This window comes from Arvicola amphibius, chromosome 2 (assembly GCF_903992535.2).
Source record: "Arvicola amphibius chromosome 2, mArvAmp1.2, whole genome shotgun sequence".
Lineage (NCBI taxonomy): Eukaryota > Metazoa > Chordata > Mammalia > Rodentia > Cricetidae > Arvicola > Arvicola amphibius.
The window spans coordinates 123,338,940-123,364,875 of record NC_052048.2 but is presented as its reverse complement, the minus strand read 5'-3'; the positions used below and the strand labels follow the sequence as shown (position 1 = coordinate 123,364,875).

The 25,936-nt window shown below is 46.3% G+C and overlaps 1 protein-coding gene across 1 annotated transcript in view; it reads left to right on the top strand.

Annotated features, from left to right (window-relative positions):
* Vit (vitrin) overlaps window positions 1-11,548 on the top strand; it is a 64,844-nt gene extending 53,296 nt beyond the window's left edge. Inside the window, exons 10-13 of the mRNA XM_042054549.1 lie at window positions 2,178-2,281; window positions 5,269-5,495; window positions 7,863-8,376; window positions 11,370-11,548. Coding sequence (XP_041910483.1) covers window positions 2,178-2,281; window positions 5,269-5,495; window positions 7,863-8,376; window positions 11,370-11,548 — 1,024 coding nt within the window. The remainder of the gene's footprint in view (window positions 1-2,177; window positions 2,282-5,268; window positions 5,496-7,862; window positions 8,377-11,369) is intronic.
* The last annotated feature ends 14,388 nt before the right edge of the window (window positions 11,549-25,936 follow it).

Sequence of the window (25,936 nt, the reverse complement as noted above, 5' to 3'; positions counted from 1 at the left end):
CCCTACATTCAGAGCCCCTGAGGATTTTTTGAACAGCACAGTCTTCCAGGCCAAGTTAGAACAGAAGAAAGAGCCCTCTGGCAGATGCTACTGCTGGCACTACCACAGCTAATAGAATTTTATAATAGAACCAAGAATAAAGTTAAGGCCAGAAGAACTGCTGGGACGTGAGGAATGGGAACACGGGGGTTTTGTGAATAAGTACAGGGCTTGAGGCCAGCAGCTGGAGGCAAAAACAGCCCTTCCTGGACGGCTGTGAAGACAGGGGGCCCTTCAGGCTGCTGTCACCAGCCACTTAGATAAGCACACTTTCTGGGCATAGCTGAGATTGGCCTGAGCCGTGGAGGAAGGCTGGGAATAGGGAAGGTAAAGGAGTAGGAAGAAAGGAGAGGAGGCCTCTACCAGTCTGAAGTCCTAATGGCTCGTTCCCTGTGGGCCACACTGGGGTTTCAAGGACAAGCCAAGAAGGCACTTCCAGGCACTTTACCCAAGCAGCTGCTCAGTGCTGGGCTTGTTATTTGTGGAAAGGCTTTTTGTTTGTTTGTTTGTTGTATATATAGTGTTCTGCCTACAAGTATGATTGCAGGCCAGATGAGGGTACCAGATCTCATTACAGATGGCTGTGAACTAGTTTGTGGTTGCTGGGAATTGAACTCAGGACCTCTGGAAGAGTAGGCAGTGCTCTTAACCACTGAGACATCTTTCCAGCCCCATGGAAAGGCTTTTTAAAAGATTCCCCACCTCTTTGGGACTCGGTCCCACAGCCCGCACCAGTTCTGTAAGTACTGGCTCCCCTGTTCAAAAACTGAGAGTTCATCCTTGAGCCAAGCGAGGGCTCCTCTGAAGCATGCAGCCTTGTGTGGCTGTACAGGAGGTGCCGTCCTGGAGTTCTGCCCTGCCTGTGGTTGAGTGTCAGGGCCACCACAGATCTGATCTCATTTCACATCCTTGCTGCACCCTGACTGAGGGTGTGCACACACCTGGAAGAAACTTAACCCTTCTGGCACTCCTCCACAGCCCCTGCTTGACAGTTTCAAGCCTGTTCTCATCGCCCTCCCACACGTGTGTGTTAGTCTCTAGAGAAGGGTCCCAATTCCATCTCCTTCCTCCTTCCGGCTCCAGCTGTCTCGAGATGTCATTAACCTTCTGATGAGATTTCAGTCATGTCACCTACTTGCAGGAGTCACAAGAAGAGACAGATGCAATGGTCTTCCTGGCACCACTATTCCTAATTGGTTTCAGCATTGGGGGCACCCAGGGCATGGCTAGCAGGTCTCTGGTCACCCATGGAGGGTCTAACGTCTGACACGCTTATTGCAGAGGATCTGGGCAATCTAGAGACACTGAGAGCTCACTGCTACCTCCCTATGGTGGAACCCCACTGGACTTCAGTAGCAATGCGATTGTTGTGTTATGGGGTTGCGTATGGTATGTTATGATGATGCTTTTACCTCTGAAAATGATGCTTTTACCTCTGAAAAAGCTGAACCCTCCAGCCCCAAAGTTAATTGATTCCTCAAGATTACACAGCTAGATTGAAAGATTTTTGTGAGTGGAGAAATCATTGTCTTGAGTTGTATACTCCCTGATGACCCCACCAGGCTCATAGACATTTCAATCCAATGGTCATACAGTGGCCCTAGTTAAGCCCAAAAGGATCACAAAACCAAACCAAAAGTCATAAATCTGGGAGATTAACTAGTAAAGATCGGACAGGGGATGTGGGTAGAAGCGAGAAGAATAGGAAGAAAATAAGAGGGGGCAGAGGAGGGCAGATGGTCAGAATACATTATGTACAAATGTACATGTAAGATGGTGTCAAAGAAAATCAATTAAAGAAAAGGAAATTCATTACTGAGGAGATAAACTAAAGAGGACTTTCCTCTGTGCTCTGAGAAGAAACAAAAAGATATCACAGCTATGACATGGCACAGTCAAAAACAGAACTCAAACCTTCCGTCCCTGTCCCAAGCTGCCTGCTGTCCCTATGATCCCTGTGGAGGACCCCACCTCCCTGTGTCATCATCACCTTGTCCGCCGAGGAACACTTCATGAACACAGCCTCAGGCTTTGCCACAGCAACCATTTTATTCGTACACGAAGGCATCAGCCATGATTTCTGCTTTCTTCCAAAGGGAATAACTTTCTAGCTAACTTTTTTTTCTTGTTCTCTTTAGAGACAACCCCGCTACCCAGTTTAACCTCAAAACTCACATGAATTCTCAAGATCTGAAGACAGCTATAGAGAAAATTACCCAGAGAGGAGGCCTTTCTAATGTAGGTATGTGACCCAGATTTGGGTAATTCTACCTTGTTACCATGGTACGCCTTCTATGTGGTTGTCTTATAATATTCTATACTGGAGGAGGAGGGAAAGAATAATCCATCAAGAAATGACACGCAGCCTCTGTATCTTTCCCAAAGTGTCACCATGGATTCGGGTGCAGGGATGGTCAGACACTGGTGCCTCAGGGTCCCTTGCTTCTTTGGTTTGCAGCCACATTTCTCGGGACTAATAGGACAGCTGTGATGACCATGTCATAATTGGCCTATAAATACCAACCAGTTAGCACGAGGTCTGTCACTATTCCACTCGGGAGGTTCCTTCAGGGGCCTTGTTCCCATCACAGTTGTTGTAATGGTGACTATGCCAAGAGAGGCAAGTCCTGTGTCTGAAGATGAGTTCTCTGTGGCATCTGAACCTTCAGAGGAGCAAATGGCTCTTGAAGTCCAAGCCTAGCTCTCCATGGGGCAGCTGCAGAAGTTCCACTGTACCTGTTCAACCAGAGGAGACTGGGGGGAAGGGGGGGGGGCGTTTACACCAACCATCCTCGAAGGCTGCAGGGAAGGCCAGTTCTACTTTAGGGAAACTTCCACCCATTTAAGGCCAAGGGAAGTCAGATGCCAACTACAGTGGCATAACTTTATGGAGCATGGAGAAAAACAGCAAGCAGAACTAACATCCACAGAGCATCCTCGGAATTATAAAGTCTGGATAATGAGTTCCCTCCCTCTCATATCTCTCTAGTGACCAGGCATATGCAGAATCCTTCACAGCAGTGCAATGCTAAAAAGCCACTAGCTGGGTCACTGAACCCTTGTCTGCAGAGCCACACTATCTGCATCATAAGCCTGACAGAGGAGACTGCATATTTGTGTTCAACTTATTGCTTATACAATCAAAATTCCAATGAGAAAACCTAGCAAGGCTCTCAATTCCTGATGATGTCACAGAGGCGTCCTAACCCAGTGGTAGACATTTGCAGAGAGCATTATGTTCTTAGTCTGCCTCTGCATCATCCAGAAATCCAGGAATGACTGAGGCCCGTAGGGGTTGGTTCATAGAGGAGCATAGGAAGGGCTGAAGAGGCACAGTGTAGTTCAGGCATTGGGAATGACTTCTCAAGGTGCTGTGCAGAGCAAGGGACAGTAAGGGAGCCACTCCTTCTTCCAGTGTTGGGAAAGCTGTTCTCAAATTCTGACAACAAGGACTTTTCATGAACCTGCTGCAACCAGAATGCAGCCATGACGAGGGAGCTGTATGCACAGCTCACAGCACTAGTACCATACCCTACACTCCCCATTCACATACACACACACACACACACACACACACACACACATGCACACACACACATACAAGCAAGTTCCACCCTCCCTCCTCAACACCATCAAAGCTGCCAACCAAACACAGCACCAAGAAGCCAAATATACCACAATTTCCCCAAGTCACAGCCTCTGCCTCCCTTTCATTTCCTAAACCTCCTTCAAGGGAATCAACTTGGGGAACTAAGATGAAGCCAGAAGTACAGGCCCAAGGGACTATGGGTAATGTAGTTTTCAGGTTTCAGCCTCTCGTTTCTAGATGGAGAGAATGTGTGTTGAGCACTGGTCCACTTAGGCCACCATATTTAAGACTGGATTGAGTCAGAGATCTTATGGCATCTTACAACTCATGCACTTGGCTATGGGTGCTTAATATTATGCTGGAAGGGACTCTTGGGCACTTTACACCTCAAATTCTCAAAAGCCATGGCTTTCCTTTATGGCGGGTCTCTGCAGCCAGTTCACAAGGGTAGTCTAAGGCATTTCTCCAGCAGTTTGGGATGCAACCACCTGTTGCTTTCAATTGACAGGTAAGACTTTAATCTAGGGGAGCCAGGATGCTGAGCAAACCCAGGAGAGCACCGAGTACAACTGTGTTGACTCTAGAGTCTAAACAAGGCGACTGTTACTGAAACGAGAACCCGTTTGGGAATCTCCTAGCAACTGTGGCCTTTTATATATTCATACACACAAAGACTCCCTTTGGGGAACACACACACAGACAATTCATAGGATCTAAGTTGAGAGCTATGCTATATGCTATGTGCAGCCTCGTTAACTCAAAATCAGCCAGCCGTATCAATCAATATACACAGAAGGACCTATGGCTTTCCATGATAAAACTAGGAAAATTCTGGAAAGCAGGGAAAGTGGGTTGGATTAGTTGAAAATGGCCCAGTGTGAAATACACACATGAGAAAAGCATGCCACAGACTCCATCACTCCTCACGATTGTGGCACTCAGCTGAAGAGGCCAGGATGAGGCTAATGTCACTCCAAATTGACCCCTCCCACCCCGTGTTCTCATTCACAACAGGGACTATTTAGGGGCCTGTAAGAGTCTAATACTGTTATTCCTCCAAGGCAGAAAAGGGGCCCTTTGACCTCATGGAAGTCTGCCCCCCCCCCCTCCCCCCCGCTTGCTAGACCCTAAAACTTTCTCTTTTCTAACGGGAGACAGTTAGAAGCTCTGGGTTTTGAAGTGAAGCTAAGGAGAAACTGTACAACATTGGGAAGGAGCTGACCTGCTGCTGCACAGGACACCTAAAAATAAACTGATTTCCTTTTTAATGTATAAAAAGAAGAAACAGCCAGACGGTAGTGGCATATGTCTTTAATCCCAGAATTCGAGAGGCAGGACAGGAGGATCTCTGTGAGTTCAAGGCCAGCCTGGTCTACAGAGAGAGTTCTAGGACAGATAGGGCTACTCAGAGAAATCCTGTCTCACATACATAGATAGATAGATGATAGATAGATAGATAGATAGATAGATAGATAGATAGATAGATGATAGACAGACAGACAGAAAGGAGGAAGAAGAAAAGACAAACAGCTGAAGCGGGAGTGAGCTTGTCTCCTAGCCCTCTTTGTGCTGCTGTGCTCTGTTCCTATTTTTGTAGTTACCACAATCACTCCAAGCACAAATTTTCCTTTTTTTTCCAGGCCGAGCCATCTCCTCTGTAACCAAGAACTTCTTTTCCAAAGCAAATGGGAACAGGGGCAGCGCTCCCAATGTGGCTGTGGTCATGGTGGACGGCTGGCCCACAGACAAAGTGGAAGAGGAATCGCGAGTTGCGAGAGAGTCCGGGATCAATATCTTCTTCATCACTGTCGAGGGGGCTGCGGAAAGGGAGAAGCACTATGTGACGGAGCCCAACTTTGCCAGCAAGGTACAAAACTGCCCCGGGGCCCACTCAAGGGCAGGAGCCTCTGCACTCTGAAAAGCTCTGATGACCTCAGAACTGTTTGCTAGAGCCTTCAAATGGGCATGAAACCCATGAGTAAGGAGTGGGACGTCCCACAGAGGAACGGGAATTGTCTTTTCAAAGCCAACATTTACTCACACTGCGTACTCAGAAGCTTGCGAGCAGAGGTCAAGAGCAACGTCCTCAGGGTCTCACTTAAAACGTCCCCTTGCTCCTCTCACGGTGCCGGGGGAGCCCAACCAGACCGCCAGGTAGACTTCACATGCCCACGCGCACACACGCGCGCACGTACACACGCAAGCGCAAGCTTGATAGTACAACCGAATCCATCGGATAAAGAAAGCAAAGGATGTCTACACTTCCCAGATTAGAATGGTCATGTTCCTGTGATTCTCTTGGGTGGCCCCACAGTTGCTCCAGGGCCTTGGCATCCCAGAATTACGCCTTGATACCCACACCACAGCTCTCACCCTCTGCTATTTCCAGTCCTAAACCAGCTCCCAAGCCTCAGATAACACCGCATCACTGGTCCATTCCCCTTTTGAGTTTCCCCAGTTTACTCCGAAACATCTTGCCTGTCTGGGGTCCTTGCTCCGAGTCTTTCGCCATCACTTATTGCTGCTGAGGTGCCCTGGAATAATGCCCCAACCTCCCTTCCTGGCCATGCCTGCTGTGACCTCCACATATACACACTGTGTCCCCGCTAAAACCTTTCCCCTCCACAGCCAGCACCACCATTGTCTCCTGCCATGATTTCCCACCGGCTGTCTCGTGGGATTCCTCCTCTCCACACGCGAGCCAGCCCTCGGCTCTGTCCCAGCATTCATGTGCCTAGCCTGTGGAAAGTTTCATGAACCCCATTTCTGTTTTTATACAACAATAAGAAAATATTTTCTAGGAAAACTTTTAGTTATTTCTTGCTTAAAATAATTCTGTCATTAATACCAGTTCATTTGTAGTCATGACGTCGGACCCCGCCAGATCCCCAGAGGTCTGTAGGCTCGAGGATTGATGACCACTCTCAGGACACAAGCCTCGTCATTTCTAAGAACATACTAACCAACCAGCTCAGGCTCTTTTTTTGTTTTTTTTTTTTGTTTGTTTGTTTTTATATTTTAAAATTTCCATCTCCTCTCCTTCTCCTCCCCCTTCCCTCCTCTCCCCTCCACCCATACCCTCCCTCCCTCCCTCTCCAGGCCAAGGAGCCATCAAGGTTCCCTACTCTATGTTAAGACCAAGGTCCTCCCAACTCCCCCCAGGTCCAGGAAGGTGATCAACCAAGCTGAGAAGGCTCCCACAGAGCCCGTCCATGCAGAAGAATCATAGCGCCATTGTCCTTGGCTTCTCAGTCAGCCTCCACCGTCGGCCACATTCAGAGAGTCCAGTTTAGTCTCATGTTCCATCAGTCCCTTTCCAGCTGGAGTTGGTGATCTCCTGTTAGTTCTGTCCCACCATCTCCATGGGTGAATGCACCCCTCATGGTCCTGACTTTCTTTCTCATGTTCTCTCTCCTTCTGCTCTTCATCAGGACCTTGGGAGCTCAGTCCGGTGCTCCAATGTGGGGCTCAGTCATTTTCTTCATCTATCGCCAGGTGGAGGTTCAGTCCAGATGGACTCCACTACCCAGCTCAGGCTTTATTTGCCGTTCCCTTCCATTTTTTTTCAGGAATACGCTTGGGCACAGACAAATAAACACTCATCTGCCTGGAGGCAGGGTTGTGTGGCAGGCAGAGATTGAGTTTAATGACAGATAAAACCGATGCTCCAATCTCAGGGACTCAAGGATGTCCCTGCACAGCTGGCTCTTTGTTTCATGATGAGGGGGTCCCACATCGTCCCACACTGTAGGAGTGTCATGTGACTCCAACCCATGTGGCCACTTAGCAACTGTGAATCCCCTCCCTCGGGGTACAGGGCTGGGAACATCTCTGTTTGTGTATCAGAACAAAAGCTTTCTTTAGTCCTCCCCTGTGATGGCTGGTACCCATAAACACCCCACTTCTGGCTGGTTTCCAGTACAAATGAGTTGAGGAGCCAGCAGAGGCATAAATATGAATCTAAAGTCAACAATGCACATCTCCCTATGAGTTTGCTCATCCCACCGTTTTCCACTAAGGTAAGGACCCAGCAAAAAGGACTGGAGTGAGCCCAGATGTTACTGGAGGGGTCTTGACCTCAGTAGTACTCAGACAGAAAACTGGAATAAAGTGTACTCTAAAGTCAAACATGGGAAGTATGACTGTAAAACCTGCCTGGTAGTGAAGATTAATGGTGGCAGGCTGAAGGACTTGACCCCTGACCTGGACCACATCTTTCCTTTCTGCCTTCCAGGCGGTGTGCAGAACGAATGGCTTCTACTCCTTCAACGTGCAGAGCTGGCTCAGCCTTCACAAGACCGTGCAGCCCCTGGTGAAGCGGATCTGTGATACAGACCGCCTGGCCTGCAGCAAGACCTGTTTAAACTCTGCCGACATCGGCTTTGTCATTGATGGCTCGAGTAGCGTGGGGACCAGCAACTTCCGAACTGTTCTGCAGTTCGTGGCCAACCTCAGCAAGGAGTTTGAGATTTCAGACACCGACACGCGCATTGGGGCCGTGCAGTACACCTACGAGCAGCGGCTGGAATTTGGGTTCGACAAGTATAGCAGCAAAAACGACATCCTCAGTGCCATCAAGAGTGTGGGGTACTGGAGTGGGGGCACCAGCACAGGGGCTGCCATCCAGTATGCCCTCGAACAACTCTTCAAGAAGTCCAAACCCAACAAGAGGAAGATAATGATCCTTATCACTGACGGCAGGTCCTACGATGATGTGCGGATCCCGGCCATGGCTGCCTACCGGAAGGGTGAGCACCCCTGCTATAAGCGTGGGCGCAGCAGCGTTTCTGGAGGGGTAGAGGACCAGTGTCCTTGATGCACAGGGAGGAACTGTCTTTTTATGCATTGGCTCTGTCTATGGCTTAAGGAAATGTGAACAGGGAGCTGGAGAGGCAGCCCAGTGGTTAGCTTTTGCTGCTCTTGCAGAGGACCCGGTCTCAGTTCCCAGCACCACATGGTGGCCCACACCCACCTGAAATTCCAGTTGAAGGGTATTTGACACCTTCTTCCGATCTCTATGGTCACTTCACATGCATGTGTACACAAACATTTATTTATTTATTTATTTATTTATTTATTTATTTATTTATTTATGTAAATGTTCATGATCATGAGGAGAGTGTTAGGGAGAGAACAGTGTAGGCATCTCTGAGAAGGGGGGGGGGACACAGACTCAAATGCAGTCAGCCTATTGGTTCCTCAAGTATCCTTGAAAACCCAAAGCCTGCAGGCAATGGAATAGTAACCCTTTCTTTTATATCCTGTGGCCTAAAACTCCTTCTACATGGGCATAAAGCAGCAGGGAGGAGGGGCAGGATTTGATTCTGTTCTCTGAAAGATTACAAACTTCTAACTTTATTAACTCCAAATCATGTTTGTACATTTTACAGAATAATGATGCTTTTAAAGAAATGTAATGTTGCAGGTTGCTATTCATTTTTGCTTTGATTTTTTTCTGGGAGATATATATATATATATATATATATATATATATATATATATATATATATATATATATTCAGGCTGGCCTCAAACACAAAATCCTCCTATCTCAGCCTCCCAAGTGCTAAAATTATTAGGACATGCTACCATACCTAGAGGCAAAATACTATTTTGGCAATGACAGTTAACCAGATCTTGGTCCTTTGGGGGAAATCTTGATTCAAAATATATTAAAAATTTCGTGAGGCTCAGTGGGTAAAAACACTTACAGTGCAAGCCTGGTCATGCATTCGATCCCCCAAACCTATATAAAGGTGGAAGGAGAGAACTGACTCCTTCGCCCACATGCTCAGGGTGTGGCACACACATGAGCTGGGTCACATGTGTGCCCATGCATACCCACACTAATAAAAAAAAAACAAATAATTTAAAACCTTAAGAAGCCAAAAAAGGTTTTAAAAACATGGCAGATGAACAAAATCTCTTATAAAATTTACAAGAATCAATTGCATGGAAACATCTCCTGCACAGTCCATGGACATAACGTTCTTGTTCTGAGAGATGCTGTGAAATTAGAGTAGGCTTGAATGAAGCCTCAAGTAATGGAGGTAAACCAAGAGCCAGACATGGTGGCTCACACATCCCAGCACTCCAGAGGCAGACCTCTGTGAGTCAAGGCCAGCCTAGCCTGCATTGCAAGTTCTGAACCAGTCAAGGCTGCATAGTGAAACCTTGTCTCAAAACACTAACAGACAAAACAAAGGAAACGGAGTGAGTGGTTAGCAATCGCTAGAGACCTAAGCAAGGGCACAGAACTCTGTACCACGGTTGGCTTTGTTGTTCTACACCTATGTGTAATTGAGTTGCCTTCTAGAATATTCTATATACTTTTATAAATTATTTATGTATTATTTTATATGAATGGATGTTTTGTCTGCATGTGTGTCTGTACACCATGTGCGTGCCGTGCCCTTGGAGACCAGAAGATGGCGCTATATACTCCAGAACTGGAGTTACAGACCTCTGTTAAGGGCTTTAATGACATGGTTTCCTGTCTTAGTGCTCAACTCTGAGATTCAATATGAAAATGCAATAAGGACTATGTCCCCTGGAGTACCAAGTCCAGCCAGGGTGACCATCTGACCGTGTTGCTGGTGGAAATTTCCCCCAAAACAGTGGCCCTGGGTCTAGAAAGCCCAGCTTCTATTGCTGTTGTATAGTTTGTTGGAAGCACAATTAATAAAAGCTCAGAGAAATTGGGGCTCAGCCTGAAGGTCGGAAAAGCAAAATAGCCAGCCGCTGGCTTTTACCTCGACCTCAGTCTGAAAATGGTGATCCTGCCTCCTGGAATCTCAGAATGAGACTGAGGTTGAGAGCTGTCTCCTCCCATTTTATATTCCTCTCTAGTTCTGGGATTAAAGGCATGCACCACTGGTATTAAAGGCATGCACCGCCCAGTTTCTGTGGCAACTAGTGTGGCTGCTGGGATTAAAGGTGTGTGTACTGCTTCCTGGTGTATAAGGCTGACCAGTGGGGCTGTTTATTCCCTGATCTTCATGAAAACTTTATTTATTAAAATACATCTGAAATGCCACTGTAGTTTTGACTGCATAAAGTCTTTCTGTCTTTAGTCAAAGGCCAACAAACAGCAAAACTGTTCTTGCTGCTCTTTGACAACACTATAAAACCCACAGCTGGCTCCTTGCATCCTAGACAATAGAGAGAAGAAAAACGGGAACCAGCGCAAACCTGTAGCGAAGCAGTCATTTCTCTTTGCTCCATTCTGTAGCTGAGATGCCCGGTATCAGGTCATCAGGAAGAGCATGCTCTCTGAGACTCTTGGTAGCATCATCCTTACCCTTTCTCAGTCTTTTGGGTTGCTCAGTCTGACCTCTGTCTATTGACACTCACTATCTGTGTCGGTCTCCATCTCTCCCTCCTCCTTTAAGGACCTAGTGGTATTGAATTAGGAGCGCATTCTCTTCCAGCATGACCCCATTGCCACTTATTTCCTCATTAGATCTGCAAAAGGCCCTATGCTCAAACAGGGACAAAAGACTATAAGCTCTAAAGACAACAGCTATATGACTTTTGTTGCTGTTGTATAGAGTGATGTTCACATTGCTGTTGAACGAATAGTCACACTTAGCTTATTTCTAGAAATCAGAGCTTCACTGGGGTTCTCTCGTTTGTTTTCTTTGGCATATTTCTGATTTGGGGAATCCAGAGGGGAAAATAGTCATTGCTGTCCCTTTGCTCAGAATGTTGTTTCACCCGTCTTTGTGTCCTGTGTCCACAGGGGTGATCACATATGCAATAGGCATTGCGTGGGCTGCTCAGGACGAGCTGGAGGTGATTGCCACTCACCCTGCCAGGGACCACTCCTTCTTTGTGGATGAGTTTGACAACCTCTACAAATTCGTCCCCAGGATCGTCAAGAATATTTGTACAGAGTTCAACTCACAGCCTCGGAACTGAGTTCGGGGCAGACAGTTGGCCGTCTTACTGAATCTTGGGACTATCTGCCAGCATTGCCCCTCTTGTTGGGGCATAAGAAGGGGGCAGAGCTTGGGTAGGGCTGGGAGAAATACATGCATTATTACTATTCTTTGCCATTGGTGGTTTAAATGCTTCAAAATCTTCCTGTTAAAAAGCTAGTCATCGAGTTCAAGGTTGAGTTCAAATGCCGCACTCTTTGGCGTGTGCTGAAGAGTTCACAATTTGACAGCCGTTTATATCCAGAAGACAGCTGTCATGACAGGTTTGAATTGAGCTTTTCTGAGACATTTGTTTTTATTTCTCATTAGAACTATGTAATCTTCCATATGTTTCTTTTTTCTTTTTGTCTTGAGGTGGTAGGAGTGGTTTAAATAAATGTTTAAAAAATTACATGGGCATTATCAGATCATGTGATGAGAAATCTCTAGGTCGAGGGGGCATCCTCTGCTATTCCTTTTATTGCAAAAAAAAAAAGAAAAGAAAAGAAAAAAGAAAGAAAGAAAGAAAGAAAGAAAGAAAGAAAGAAAGAAAGAAAGAAAGCAAAGAAAAGTCATTACTAGAGCCGGGTATGCATTAAAACAAAGAGGGAGGAGCTTGACTGAGTTTTATCTCCCCCACCAAGGACTGGTCTATCGGCTTGTGAAATACACATACAATTCATGCAAAGGAATGTTCAGTGATGAACAGGGGAGCACATGTGTGCTGTGGGATAAAGCTCTTGTACACTGTAAAGATTTATCACTCATATTGGTTTAATAAAATGCTGATTGGCCCGTAGCCAGGCACGAAGTATTTGTGGCGTGACCAGATTAGGAGAATTCTGGAAAGTGGAAAGGCAGAGACATCACAAGCAAGATGCCAAGGAGGTAAGATAATAATGCCTTACTGAGAAAAGGTACTGAACCATGTAACTAAACATAGATAGAATTATGGGTTAATTTAAGCTGTAAGAGCTAGTTAGTAATAAGTCTGAGCAATAGGCCAAACAGTTTATAATTAATATAAGCCTCTGTGCATTTATTTGGGACTGAATGACTACAGGACCAGGTAGGACAGAAACTTCTGTCAACACATGTCTGTAATCCCAGCTACTCAAGAGGCTGGGGCAGAAGGATCACAAGTTCAAGATCTGATTGGTCAACTTAATGATACCCTGTCTCAAAATATAAAACAAACATATAAACAGAAAGGACCAGGGTGTACCTCAGTGGTAAAGTACTTGACCAGCATGCACAAAGTGCTTGATTCTAACCCCAGCACTTAAAAAAATATTAAGAAGATTCCTAAATAAAGATGACTACTTACTAAAGCTTTATTTTATGAAAATATGTGGTGGGATGGAGAGACGGTTCAGTCATTATGAGCACTGACTAATTTTTCAGAGGACCAGAGTTCCATTCCGAAGACCTATAAGGCAGCTCACAACCATCTGTAACTCCACTTCAAGGGGATCCATTGCCCTCTGTCACCTCTGTGGGTACCAGGCATGCAGGTAGTGAACAGCTATACATGCTTGCAAAACACTGTACATATAAAATATAAATAAATAATATAAATAAATAAATCTTTTTAAAAAGATGTGTTGAATGCTGTTCTGGCTGGAGGCAAAAATAAGAAATCTTGCAAATAAATAAAAACATATCAGACTTTTGGTCTGGTTAATTTTGTTCTGGAATGTTTTTATTTTAAAAATTGGGGCTATTATCCAGTTAGAAGAATTTATACTAAGCTTACAAGATGTCTTAATACCCACAAACAATACAGCACTAGTTAAAAACATTATGGCCTGGGTTTGGAGAAGCTCCGTGGATAAGATACTTACTGTACAAGCATAAGGATCTGAGTTTGGTTTCCCAGCAACCACTTAAGAGGTGGATGGATGGCAACACATCTCTGCTCCTCGCAATGGAAACAGTCAGATTCTAGGTGCTCACTAGTCTGCCAACCTAGCCAAAACAGCTCCAGATTCAGGCAGAGACCATCTCGATAAAATAAGTTGGCAAGGAAACTGAGGAAGAGATCATAATGTCAGTCTCTGTTTTCTATGTGCGCCTACATGACCGAAGACATGGTCAACACATCTCTCTCTCTCTCTCTCTCTCTCTCTCTCTCTCTCTCTCTCTCTCTCTCTCTCTCTCTCTCTGGTTTACAGTAAAGAATAAATTAAAGAAGACAGCAATTTCAAATTTTTTAATCATAAAATTTGATTTGCAATCAAATTGCAAACATTTTTCCTACTGAATTTGAAAACATGAGAGCAATTTTACAGAGAAAGTTCTCCATGAAGTTGCAGCTCTCTGTGAGTGGCAGACTCAGGTAAGAAACTAATTAAACTAAAAAGAAGGACCAGGGAGCAACCACTCTGCCTGTTTTTGACTTTGAAGATAATATACACAAAGGCTTGCTTTCCATGCTGCTTGGGTGTTTGTAAACATGTTATTTTAATTTTTCAAAGCCATACTTTGGAAAATGTTCTTGAAATGTAATTACCGTTGTCCTTTAACATCCAAAGGGGGGTGGTTCCAGCCACACACACACCCATGAATCCCAAATCCTCAGATGCTGAAGTCCTTTACATGAAACCATACAGTATTTGCGTATGATTTCTGTACACTCTCCCTCCTACATATTTACATTGGATCTAGATTACTTATAATACCTAATAAGATGTAAATATATATTTCCCTGGGCTGAGAAGATAGCTTAGCGGGTAAATACTTGCCACACAAGCATGAAGACTAGTGTTCAGACCCCCGGCACCAACATAAAAGCCTTGTGAGTGTGGTGACAGGTTTCTAACCCCAGGCAGGCTGGCTACTCTAGCTGATTTAGTCATCTCTGGGTTCAAACAGCAGACTCTATCTCAACAAATAAGGTGGAACTGAGTCCAGGCAGACACACATTAGCCTTTGGCCTCTATGCACACATGCGTGCACATGTGCATGCATCCACATATACATGTGAATACACATACATAAACACAAAACATAAATTTTAAAACTATAAATTATTGTGGTATTTTGAAAAAATAACAAGTCTTGCATTCGGTGCTGACAGTTTTTAAAATAAATAAATTTATTTAACATCTCAGCTGCAGTTTCCCCCCCCTCCTCTCCTCCCAGACCCTCCCCATCTCCACACCCCCTATGTTCCCACCCCCCACTCACTCCCCCTCTGTGGTGGTTTGAAAGAACTTGGCCCCCAAAGGGAGTGGCACTATTAGGAGGTGTGGCCTTGTTGAAGGAAGTGTGTCACTGTGGGGGTGGGCTTTGAGGTCTCTTCTGCTCAAGCTTCCCTCAGTGTGACTGCCAGTTGACTTCGTGATGCCTGCAAGATGTAGGACTCTTAGCTCCTCCAGCATCACATCTGCCTGAATGCCGCCATGCCCCTTGCTATGATGATAACGAACTTAACCTCTAAGACTGTAAGTGAGCCCCCTTAATTAAATGTTTTCCTTATATGTCATGGTGTCTGTTCACAGCAATAAAAACCTGAACTAAGACACCCTCTTCTTATGTTTTAGAAAGCACAGTTCTCCCATAAATATCAAAAATAAAAAATGGCACATCAAGTTGCAGTAAGACTAAGCACCTCCCCACGTATTAATGCTGGCAAAGCAACCCAGTATGAGGAGTAGGGTCCCAAAATACAGTATAAGAATGAGAGACAGCCTTTGTTCCCACTGTTGGGAGTCCCACAAGAAGATCAAGCTACACAACTGTAAGATATATGCACGGGGCCTAGGTCAGTCCCATGCAGGCTCCCTGGTTGTCCGTTCAGTCTCTGTGAGCCCCTATTAGTTCAGGTTAGTTAATTCTGTGAGTTTTCTTGTGCTGTCCTTGACCCCTCTGGCTCCTACCATCCTTCCTCCCCCTCTTCTGCAGGATTCCCTGAATTCCACCTAATGTTTGCCGGTGGGTCTGCATCTGTTTCCATCAGTTGCCAGATGAAGCTTCTCTGATGAAAACTGAGCTAGGTACCAATCCGATCACAGGAGACGGCCAGTTCAGGCTACATATCCACAATTGCTAGGAGTCTTGGCTGGAGTCATCCTTGTAGATTCCTGGGAGATTCCCTTGTACCAGATTTTTACCTGACCCCGAAATGCCTCCCTTTCCAGTAGTCTCTTCCAGTACTCTCTCCCTCATTCCCCAACCTGATTGCTCATATTCCCAGCCTGCTTTCTCCTTTTTATTCAGTCTGGACCCCAATCCATGGGACGATGCAATCTACATTCATGGTGAGTCATCTCTCAAGATACTCCAACATGTGTCTCCTAGGCTATTCCAAGTCCAGGCAAGATGACAGCAAAGTTGTACCATGACAGTCACCCTAGTAAAGGGTATTGTAACTGGGAAGGAAAGCAACACTTCTCCCAGTGGGGCACTGACTGCAGGATGCCCACAGTGATGTGTGGGTGAGGGAGGGAGGATAGCGCCCCAGGTGGGGGAGGTGCTATGAAGCAGGGATATCCTCAGATTTGTCTGTGCGTATGTTCGAACTAGCAGAAATGATGACAGGACTCAGAGGAAAAGAAAAACAGCTAAAAGCTAAGGTGACTCGGGGACGGGCTGAAGACAGCGGTCACAGCACCAGACAACAGCCAAGAGAGCTAAAGGAAGCTTGGAGGCAGGGGCGGGGACAAATGAAGCGAGGGGCCAGGTCCTCTGCAAGCTTACCCAGGATGAGGCTTATGGAGAGTGGGGTCGTGTATACACAGAGCGGTTTGCAGATCCAAACATGGGAGGCTTGGCTGCAACTTCACCGTGGCCACCGAAGTCACGCCCAGAGCGGCAGAAGCAGGAGGGAAGTGAAAGCCCTAGAAACAGTCATCCAGACATATTTAGACCCAAGCCAGAACGTTGTACAGACATGGAGACAGGCAGGTCAGGGGGGCCCATTCAGTCACGCTTTGGTGGGAGATCGGAAACCTCACTCTGTCCTTCGCCTGCTCCGGATCTGCACACTCCTGCACTCTGGACTGCATTTCACAGCGCTCTTTAGATACCTCAAGCTCTGCAGCCAGTCTCCTGAAGCAACTCTGCCTTTCATAATGTGCTTTCATAGAAAAAAACCCTCCTCCCTGCCCTCTCCTCTCAGAAATGAGCACTGACAGACTGAAGAGAAGCATTGAGTGAGCCTCTCCGGGTACCCATGCTGTCTCAACTCCACTCAACCTGATTTTCCCACTTCTGTGAATTTGATGGCCTGTGGCAGAAGTTTCTTTGCTAAGGCTGCAAGCTTTGCAGCAAGAATCTGCAAAAAAAAAAAAAAAAAATCTTTTGGCCACACTGGCAGGGTTCAGATATTTCTTGTTTCTCTTGGCTTTTTAAATAACACTTTTGAACAGGGCAAGCCCTTCATAAAGCAACTTCCCCAGCTGCTGTCTCCGGGGCCAGCATGAGTTTATAGAAAATACAATCCTCCTGTGTCCAAGGAATTTTTTCACCTTAAAAGAAGTTTCCAAATAATGTTATTTTTCCAGTCAAAGTCCAAAGAAGGCCTCCCCTTAGATTACAATATATAAATGAATAAGTAGGGAATATTCTTGGAGGCATGAATTAAATTACTCTGGAAAAAGACATTTATTCAGCCAGAGTCTTTGGGGAATTCATAGTCTGGTGGGAAGCACAGACAAATGAATTAAAATCTATAATTACTATCATGGGGTTATGCACTGAATGCATGACTAGAGATTACAAACAATCTCATGAGAAATAAAATTGTAGTTATGCCTGACCGTGACAGTGGTAAACCAAGCATAATGCCAAGGCTGCACGCATTAACTTGCCTCTACCATTTGCTGGGGAACTCTTCTTATTTGGATCTCCTTTAAGGTCCTGGTTTTCAACCTTCCTAATGCTGCAGCCCTTTAATACAATTCCTCATGTTGTGGTAACCAACCATAGAATTGTATAATTGCTACTTCAGAACTATAATTTTGCTATTGTTACGATCATAGTGTAAAAATCCAGGATGCAGGATATCTGATACGGGACCCCTGTGAAAGGGTTGTTCAACAGCCCCCTCAAAGGGGTTACAACCCACAGGTTGAGAGCCACTACTTTAAGCCATGGAGATGTCTAAGGCCATAGACTTGGGAAAGGCAGATTGGAAAAACAAGTCTGGGGCACTGTTATGGTTTGGGTGTGAACAGTTCCCACCAAGGACTCCTGTGTGAAAGGCTCGGTCCCCAGCTCGTGGATCCAATCAAGGAAAGATGGTTGGATCACAAGGTCTCTAAACTGATCAGTAGGTTACTACGCTGATGGATTTGGTGTCATTTTTGGATGTGGGTCCTAACTGGAGGAAGTAGATTGTGCAGTGTGACTTGAAGGCTGTCTTGTTCCCATTCCCTTTTCTGTCTCTTTGCTCCACCTCACTCTTGTGTCGGGATGCTCCGCCTCACCATGGCCCAGAGACAAGGGAGAGGGCTGATAATGGACTGAAACTCGGAAGTTAGGAAACTAAGACCCTTAGCTGCTGTGCTTCTAATGACAGTGGCATAAAGATGACCAACGTGACTGCACTGGACATTTTCCAGTAAGCTTGAAACCTCAAAATGTACATAGGATTCCATCAAGTATACTCTCAGGGGCTATTAAATGTACACCGTGAAGAGTCTGTGAAATGTCTGTAATGCCACTTTCTCCATCACTCTCCCTGATTCTGTGAACAGCCAGCCTGCTCATGTCAGGTGGATGGTACCAATCTATTCCACAGCATCCCCATGCACACAGGGTTCATAAACCCTTACATACATGCCCTTTAAGGGTCAGATCAAATGCCAGCTCCCCTTCAGAGCCTCCTCTGGCTTGCTCAGAGGAACTATGGCTCTCTCTCATGAACCACCCTCTCCTGACTCACCCACTTCTGACCCACAGACACCCATGGTCCCTTCCCATTGGACACAACCCACACACATTACCATGGATACAGAACCCAGGAAATGAAATCTTTGCATCTGATGATGGTACCCAACACAACGGCACAAGAAGTAGAACAAGAGGCAGATGCTTCTTCTAGGAACAGGATGGCTAAGAGAGAGTCTCTAATTCTACCCCAGTTTCTTTTTTCCATTGTCTTCATATGCTACTCAGGTCCCTTACTACATGGTATGATCACTGTATTTCTAGGACCAAAGTCCCCCATGAGACTGACTCTATCACAAGGCTACCCTGGTTCTTCCTTTTGTTTTCATTACCCTAAAGCTGAATATCCTTTATTGTGTTTAGTTTTTGCTTGTTTGATTGGTTTTTTGAGACAGGGTTTCACTGTGTAACAGGTCTGGCTGTTCTGGAACTTGCTCTGTAGACCAGGCTGGCCTCGAACTCACAGAGATCCCACCTGCCTCTGCCTCCCGAGTGCTGGGATTAAAGGCATGAACCACCACTGCCCAACTTATGTTTAGTTTTATAACTTTCATTTAATAGACATTACTAAGTATCCATTATAAGCCAGGCAACAGGACCAGTATTAAGGTAAAAAGATGAATGAGACCTGGCGTTTGTCCTGGAAGCTTATGAGTTCATGTGGGAGACACTCAACACACAGATCACATCTTGCTAACGTGACAGAAGGCTGGTGAGCATGGAGAAATTTTGCGGGCTGGGTTTTACGGAAAGAACCCATTACATTCAGCTGAAGAAAAATGGAAAGGGGATCCAAGGAAGGAAACAATAGGACAAAGAGGGGGCCATGTGAACTGTGTGACACCGTGTGAACCGTAGGCAAGGGTATGATGAGAGGCTGGAGAGAGAAGAGCCCGTGCAAGGCTGTGGGGGCTGAGGCTCTCCATTGCACAAACAGAGCATAGGCAAGGCTGTGAGGGCTGAGTCTGTTCATTGCACAGACAGAGCCCATGCAAGGCTAAGAGGGTTGAATCTTTTTCCATTGCACAAAACAGAAGCTCAGTTCGGTCTAAAACTGGAGTAACTCACCGTCTCGAAAGCCAAACACAGCAGAGTCTCAGAAACAGGATGAGGGATGGGAGAAAAACAGGAAACCAGGTCACCTTCCTGTCACACCTTTCTCCGCAATGGTTCTCATCTGGACTCTGGCACACAGCTCTGCTGAGAACCAACAGAGGACGCGTCCCTCCGCTTAGGGACCAACTTCAAGACCCAGGGCCTCAGTGCTAGCTGGTGCTCATTTTACATAACCACTATTTTGTATTTATTTACTTAAGACAGGGCCTCCCAGTGCAGGTCTGGTAGGCCTAGAACAACTATGTAGATCACGCTGGCCTCAAACTCACAGAGATTTGCCTGCCTCTGTCTCCTGAGTGCTGGGATTAAAGGTATGCATGACAACCATATCCAGTTAATGATTTAACACAATTTAATAAGCCTGATTTGTTTCATTTTGAGGTGGTCTTATGATGTAGTCCAGGCTGGTCTCAAATACCTGATCCTTCTGCCTTAACCCTCCGCGTGCCTAGCCTCCAGGCGCACCAAGGGGCCAGGTTCTCTAGAAGTTCAGTGAGTGTGTCCAGAAAGCCTGAGCCAGGACGTATGAGAGCAGCCTTATGAGTTAACCAAGGAAAAAGCCAACGTCTATCTTTAAACTGCTTGTCGCTTCCCTTAGCCCCTAGGACGGCAAACTCCTGCTGGTTGCATACTATTATCCACGGAAAAGCTCTTCATATGGCGGGGGGGGGGGGGAGGGGAGATGTCACAGTTCTAGGACCCACTTCTGTTTCTCTAGGCTGGTCCCACTAAGGAAAACTACTCAAATGACCATCGGCATGGACATTGACAAATATGGTCGAAAGAGCACACTTTCGAGACAGAATTCCCTTTCTTCCTTCTTCATTCCCTCCCCCTCCCTTTCTTGTCTTTTAATTGAAAAAATTCTGAGCTGAGCTTTCTCTCTGCCCTCTCTCTTACACAGACGGCGCCTGTAAGCAGGAGCTGCCCACGCGAGGAAACACTATCCTTGGCTTGGCAGCCAAGATGTTGCTACCAAATCCACCCGATGAATAGCTCCTTTCTGGGATTCCCCCAGCCCCACACTTGCTTGAGGTGAGTGCAGTGTATTCAGGTTAATGGCCAAGAGGAATCTGGGTTCCCTACAAAGACTTTTTACATGACTGCCCTGGGTACAGATACCCATGGGGGCCAGAAGCCATAGGAACCACACAAAGGCTGTAACGAGACCCAAGATCAATTTAATTGTCATTGCTCTGACATCCCCAGGCATCTGGAAAGCTGTGTCCTGACATCACACTATTGATTTTACCCATGGCCTTGATACTCCACAAGGAACCCTTAGAGCTGAGGAAAGGGAGTTGCTTTCCCAACTCCATAGGAGGCCTGTGCCACATTTTTAAAGCAGAGATGGGACATTTAGTTGAAAGATTTCAAACCACCGTGGGAATGACAAGTTAAGATCTGCCTTTCTAAGATATGCAGGGTGATGTTTCCTCCAACAAACAAACAAACCCACTGTTGGCCCAAGGGACAACTTCAACATGGAAATCGTAGGAGTGGCTTCTCAGCCCTGTGACCCAAGGGAACATCCAGATCCCTGTTTGTTCTTCGGGAGTGGGGTGCTCTCCTACAGTGGAAAAGTCACCTGTCCTCCTAGAGACCTCGAATCCTCAGCAGTCAGCAAGGATCACCACCAGCAAAACACTGGTGGCACCTGGCAGTTTCTGAGGGAGTTGCCCATGTGGGCAGCGGCCAAGGTTGCCCTGGCAGAGTCAACCGGGTTGTTCATGAGCAGGTCTGGGACACGCCTGGGTCCTGCAGCGTGCCAGTGGTTACTGTGCATCTGCCTTCACACCCACACCTGCAGGCTGGAGAGCCCGCGGGCCATTTTGGTGACAATGATATCCAATCACTGGAGTAACTTGCAAAGGTCACCTGTGGGCTCAATAAGGGGCTTTACCCTCATCGTGTCATGGGACCCACACCACATGGAGCTACCGAATGACGTGTTTTCCAAAACCATCTTGCTTCCATGCTTCTTCTAGAAGAGAAGCTGCATGTCCATCAGCCGTAGCTGGAGTCTACCAGGGGACAAAAAAAATGTTCATAGCTCATTATATCTTCAGTGAGTACTCCTTTCTTTCCAAGACACAGAGAGGGTGGGGAGTTGCCTGAGTTCACACAAGTAGGGAGGCAAACTCCGCTACAAACCCACATTTCCCGAGTGCCCACCCTGCCAATGCAACCATTTCCTTTTTCTTCCCGCCATTTACGAACTTGCACTCAGCCCCTTTCCTTTCCCACATCCCTTCAGCTCCCCACCACATCTCCATGTGTGTGTCCATTCAGAAAAGCTTGGTCCATTTGCAGATAGGTTCTTTTAGAAAGTTGTTCATAGGACCATTGCCAGTGACCATGCGCTCTGAGCAACTGAGGTGTGGGGGTCAGGAAAGGCAGGAATCCTCATGCAGAGGGGCCTTCTCATTGCTTTAAGGAAGTCATATTTTATTAATGAATAATTTGTCTTTGAATCTCAAGGAACGCTGAACATTTGCAAAAACAAAGTATATTAAAAGCAGGTTGCTCTGAGGAATTGTTTCTTGACATAACTCTTAACAGTGTCTTAGGCAAATTTCCCTGGGTGTAAGACAGCCGGGACTCTGAGGGACCTTCCCTCCACAGAGCATGAGGGCAAATGGCTCTGCCTCAGAAGCCTGAGGTTTTGCACCTCCACATAGGCCACAGCGGCAGCTGTGGTCTGACCCTAGCCTTGTGGGACCAGCAGAGATGATCTGAGGATCACAGCAGGAGAGGAGTCTAGAAGGAGGGGTCCCACAATCCTTTCTGCTCCAGAAAGCTCTCATCAGGCATCTTATTTGCAATCTCCCTGATTTCGGTGATAGTGGGGTCTTGTCCCATCGGCCCTTGTCAACAAATGACTGCAGGTTTTCAGATGGATCTTCTGCCTTCTCCAGCTGGTGTCCCAGCACGCCTATGCCTGTCACCTGACTCCTTTGGTGTAAGCCTTGTTCCATGGGACATGGAGCTGGCATTATGCTTACTATGAAAGAAAGAATCCATCTGAGATCCCTTGGGTGCACTCTATCTTACCCTGCCTAGCTTGCAGCAACGTGGCAAGCCCACCCAGTGACAGGAGTCGCTGACAACAGCTTAGCCACTCAGCAGCCACTGCTGCTTCAGCCGCCCCAGGGCGTGCTGGAGGCCACATGGGGTGGTCTCTGGGGGGGCTTCTGAAGGTATCCAATCCTACAGTGTTCACCCACTTCAACAGCAAGTGACCTGCCAGGGACTGTCAATGAGTCTCTCCCCTTGGACCTGTGACTTGACAATCACACTGACTTTCTCACATTAGGGGGAAATCCACACCCTCCTCCCCCCTCCCCGTCTAGGACTGCCAATAGCAAAATTTATCTTAGGAGATCAAAGTGGTAGAGATTGTGAAGGACCAAACAAAGACTCTGAGAACATAGCTCACTCTGAAAGGAAGAGGTGTGAAACGGTCCATGTCTGTCCACGAGCCAGTTCTCAGTGTCTACCCATTTCCACAAACACCGTAGTAAAGAAGTGCACTCAGGGGATTCAAAGGCAGCTTTCTTGTCTTTCCTGAATGAGGCACTGTCCGTAAACACTCCTCCTTTTCTGGAAAAACACCGGGAATGGGAAAAGTCAGCTTTCCTTTGGTGTGATTTCTTTTCCAGGGAGGAGCCTAAATAAATCACCTGGGAGTACCCATGGCCTGGGTGTTCTGAACCAAGGAGCCTTTGTAACATGTTGCTTTCGGTCAGCTGGCTGAGACACCTCACTGAAGTTTCCCACCAAGCGCCAGGCCCTGTTAACTGTCCCAGGCTTCAGGCGGTCAAGACAAGGAAGAAGGAACTGAGCAACAGGCCCCTCCTGAGTGGCCATCAGACACCTGGCAATCTCATGACTGCTTTCTCATATATTATCCCAATGAATTCCCACACTAACGCTGGAGGCACTGTCTTACAAAGGAGAAAAGAGAGACTTAGAAAGATTTAACCTAACCTGTTAAATATTACATTCAAAACCAATTCTATCTCAGGAATTATTTAAGGATTGTGAAAAACACCAAAAACAAAACGGACAATTTAGCAACTTTTAATTGAACAAAAAGCAGTTTGAGAATCGGGTAGCCCTCAGAACCAGAACTGTCTCTTCTAGGCTGCAGTGTGGTCAGAACCGGGGCAGAAGAGAGAAACACAAACACACGTGTGTGCAACCTTTGGCTTGCGGGCCCCATGTGGCCAAGAATTCACATGTGGACATGTCCTCAGACCAAGTGTGTCAACAGTAAATACAACAAAAATCACTTACCAATATCTTGAGAGAAATATCCAATGTTCACTCTTTAATAAATAAGCTAAAAAGTTATATAACTAAGTCACATTTTGAGGGCTAATTTATAAATTCTGATTAGCAAGGAGTGAAATGGGCCTGAAAGGGACCTCACTTACGTTTGAAGGGTAGAAAACATGAAGCATATATAACAAATCTGTCCCAGTCCTAGTATTTTCATATCACTAATTAAAAAGAACGTTTCTGGAAGAAGCCAGAATCCCCCGTGTTCTTTCTGCAATGAAGGATGCTCGCCTTTCTTTGGTCCTGGAAGCAGAGCGCTCCTGACGTCTAGGGAAGGGCTAGGTGTTTCTCATCAGCCATGGATTCTTCCTGGATGGGAGGGGCTCTGCTGACCCATGTCACTCATCTACTTCAGCATATGCAGAACAGACTGCAGGATTCTCAACAGCACAAGTGGATCCTGCCCACTCTCACACTTTTAGAAGCAAAAGCATCCACCAAGTTTCCCATGCCTGATCAGCTTGAGATGCACCACTGGTTACTGCAGATAGAAACCATTCATTCTCATTGTTTCATAGCTCACGTTGAACACCCAAAAGTGTTGTTATCTATCCTACAGCTGAACACTTAGTCTTTGACTTGAGCTCAAGACTGTTGCCATTCTAGAACGTCACTCCCAGTGAACTGACGTCTAGGGAAGGGCTATAGGGTGTACACCAAAAGCAGAATTTCTAGATCCATGTGGGACTATGTCACTTTTAGCAGATTATGGCAAATAACTAATTCTTAATTAGTGTTTGATGGGGGAGGGCCCAGCCCATGGTGGGTGGTGCCATTCCTGGGCTGGTGGTCCTGGGTTCTATAAGAAAGCAGGCTGAGCAAGCCATGGGGAGCAAGACAGTAAGCGGCACTCCTCCATGGCATTTGCATCCGTTCCTGCCTCCAGGTTCCTGTCCTGTTTGAGTTCCTGTCCTGACTTCCTTCAGTGATAAACAGTGATGTGGAAGTGTAAGCCAGATAAACCCTGTCCTCCACAACTTGCTTATTGGTTACGATGCTTCACCATAGCAACAGAAACCCTAACTAAGACAATACACTGTGCTCAAGAGGGCTTTGTTCTGAAGGGTGCTCTGGTGTCAGAACTCTATATAATCCAGCTGGTCAGCAGCTTTTTTTTTTTTTTTTTTTGGTTTTTCGAGACAGGGTTTCCCTGTAGTTTCTAGAGCCTGTCCTGGAGCTAGCTCTTGTAGACCAGGCTGCCCTCGAACTCACAGAGATCCGCCTGCCTCTGCCTCCCGAGTGCTGGGATTAAAGGCGTGTGCCACCGCCACCCGGCTTGGTCAGCAGCTTTTAAGATTGGTTTTTACCTCTCTCTCTCTCTCTCTCTCTCTCTCTCTCTCTCTCTCTCTCTCTCTCTCTCTCTCTCTCTCTCTCTCTCTCTCTCTCTCTCTCTCTCTCTCTGTGTGTGTGTGTGTGTGTGTGTGTGTGTAGGTACAAGCACGTGAATGCAGGTGCCTTAGGAAGCAGCACATTGCCTGGAGCTGGGGTACAGGCAATTGTGAGCAGCCATATGTGGGTTCTGGGAACCAAATTTGGATCTTCTGCAAGAGCAGTATGAGCTCGTAACACCTGAGCCACCACTTCAGCCCCGGCCAGCAACTTCTAAAGGGACATGACTCACGGTCCTATCAGAAGATGCTGGGAAGGCACCGGACAAAGTCCAGCAGCCGCTCCTAAGAAAACAGCCAGGGAAAACCCACTAGGATATACCAACGATTACTGACCAACTGGCAACACAAATATGCTAAATAACAGTTTTGAAGCCATTTTGACTATTGTCAGTTGTAGATAGGGAAACATTATTGTCATCATTGCTTAATGCTGGAGTCCCAGGCAATTAAGGCTTCAGTAAAGAACATCTGTCATCCAAAAAGATCAGTGTATTCTTATGAAATATTATTCTGAAAACCCCCAAGATACTAGGTAAAAACTACTAGGATTAATGAAATTTAGTATTATGTTTATTGTATACAACATATATTTATGCAGAAACAATAGGCCTTAAAAAAAGAAATGGTGAAATTCATTCATGACT